This window comes from Solanum pennellii, chromosome 8, assembly GCF_001406875.1.
Source record: "Solanum pennellii chromosome 8, SPENNV200".
Taxonomy (NCBI): Eukaryota; Viridiplantae; Streptophyta; class Magnoliopsida; order Solanales; family Solanaceae; genus Solanum; species Solanum pennellii.
The window spans coordinates 63738776-63741292 of NC_028644.1; the positions used below are offsets into that span (position 1 = coordinate 63738776).

General features: G+C 34.7%; 1 protein-coding gene across 1 annotated transcript; it reads left to right on the forward strand.

Moving 5' to 3' along the window:
* The first annotated feature begins 462 nt into the window (after positions 1-462).
* Positions 463-1521, forward strand: LOC107027834. The gene has a single exon (XM_015228890.1). The coding sequence runs from the start codon at positions 463-465 to the stop codon at positions 1519-1521; it is 1059 nt and encodes a 352-aa protein (XP_015084376.1).
* Positions 1522-2517: the final 996 nt, after the last annotated feature.

A 2517-nucleotide genomic window follows, 5' to 3' on the forward strand; every position in this document is an offset into this window, starting at 1 on the left:
AAACGAAACACTCTAGTATTAATGCAATATAAATAGTGATACCATTAATAAATAAATAAATTTTATGATCTTAAAATATATAAAATGTATTAAAAATATCTTTTTGTTGTAAATCCATTGTGTATGTGGATGATCCATTAGAGTTATCCAACAATTAATTGGATTCATGTATTAGTGTTTCCAGTGTGATAAGATATCAAGGTGATATGAACCTTGATGATAACTATGTAAATTTCAAGGTGACCTTTGACTATGATATCTCAACACTATAAATAGAGATATCATTCACCATTGTATGATATACTTGAATAAGAAAATTATCTCCTCTATCTTATAGTTCTTGTCTTTTTCTTCTTATATTCTGAGCTTTCTTTACAATACGTTATCAGCACGAAGTTGCTACTTGCAAAGGTATTATATAAATATTTTTATTTGATTCACATATTCTCTCATAATTTCATTATGTCGAATTTATCCAAACTTGAGTTTGTGGCATTAGATATTTCTGGAAAGAATTATCTTTCATGGGTACTCGATGCTGAGATTCACTTGGCTGCTAAAGGTCTTGATGCCACTATTACTCAGGGAAATGAAGCATCGAGTCAAGATAAGGCGAAGGCTATGATTTTCCTTCGTCATCATCTTGATGAGGGCCTGAAGATTGAATATCTGACGGTAAAAGATCCACTTGAGTTGTGGACTGATTTAAAGGGGAGATATGACCACCTAAAGGCAACAGTGTTGCCAAGAGCTCGTTATGAGTGGATGCATTTACGGTTTCAAGATTTTAAGACCGTAATTGAATACAACTCTGCTGTATTCAGGATAACCTCCCAGTTAAAATTATGTGGGGAGACTATAAAAGATGAGGACATGTTGGAAAAGACACTTACTACTTTCCATGCCTCAAATGTGATATTGCAGCAGCAATATCGTGAAAAGGGTTTTCAGAAATATTCTGAACTAATCTCATGTCTTTTGGTGGCTGAGCAACATAATGCTCTTTTAATGAAAAATCATGAAGCTCGTCCCACTGGAGCTGCTCCATTACCGGAGGCAAATGTGGTGGAAGCACGTGATCAATCTGAAGTAAAAAGAGATGATCATCGGGGCTATAATAATGCACGGGGACGTGGCAAAGATAAAAGACGATACACTAATCGTCAAGGTGGTGGTCATAATAAAAGGGAGAACAACATGAGTTCTCAAAATAACCCCTCAAAAAGTAATTGTCGTCGTTGTGGCATGAAAGACCATTGGAAGAATGAATGTCGCACACATGAGCATTTTGTAAGGCTCTATCAAAATTCCTTTAAAAAGAAAGGAAATAAAAGTGGTGCTTCCTCTTCCAATGCTCGAGCTGAGTCACATATGACTCTTAAAGATGATGATAAGCCGGGAACATCTCAGAAATATGATAAGGATGTTGAAGCAAATTTGGCTTTAAAGGATGATGTTTTTGATGGCCTTGGTGACATTACTCATATGGAAGTTGATGACTTCTTTGGAGATCGAAACTGATGTTTGATCTTTTAGCTGGGGAATGAAGTCTGTTAATATTTTACTTATGTATTTTTAATTATTATGTTATTCATGTTGAAGTATTTAAATTTCCGTTGTTAATTTTGTTTCTTCCTTCTTTTGATGTATTTTATTTTAATGAAAATTAATAGAAATCCCCAGTTGTCAGTTGGATTCAAGATGAGTAATGGAGATGTATGCCTTCTTGATAGTGCTACAACGCATACAATATTAAAAGAAAAGAAATACTTTTCTAATTTGGTTATGAAAATGGCATATGTCAACACAATATCAGGTAGTACAAAATTAATTGAGGGCTCTGGAAGAGCGACCTTATTACTACCTGGAGGGACAATATTAAGCATTGATAATGCATTATATTGTAGTAAGTCTCAAAGAAACTTATTAAGTTTCAAAGTTATTCGCCAAAATGGCTATCATGTTGAGACGGCTAATGAAGGAAAGGTTGAATACCTTTACATTACTACAATTAATGTAGAGAAGAAAATTGTGCATGAAAAATTACCTGCACTTTCTTCTGGGTTGTACTATACAAGTATAAGTACAGTTGAATCACATGCCGTAGTAAACAAAAGGTTTACTAATTTTAATGATTTTATCATTTGGCATGACCGGTTGGGCCATCCCGGATTTAATATGATGCGCAAAATCATTGAGAATTCACATGGGCACACCTTAAAGAGCCCAAATATCCTTCAATCAAAGGAATTCTCTTGTGCTGCTTGTTCTCAAGGAAAGTTGATCATTAAACCATCAACAGTTAAGGTTGGAATTGAATCCCCTGCGTTTCTGGAACGTATACAGGGTGATATATGTGGACCAATTCAACCTGCATGTGGACCCTTTAAATATTATATGGTCTTGATAGATGCTTCTACAAGATGGTCACATGTGTGTTTATTATCAACTCGCAACATGGCTTTTGCGAGATTGCTGGCTCAAATAATAAGATTGAAAGCACAATTTCCAGACTAT

Bases quoted from the DNA above. Each gene is read 5' to 3' on its own strand.
- LOC107027834 (XM_015228890.1), top strand. From the start codon at position 463: ATGTCGAATTTATCCAAACTTGAGTTTGTGGCATTAGATATTTCTGGA.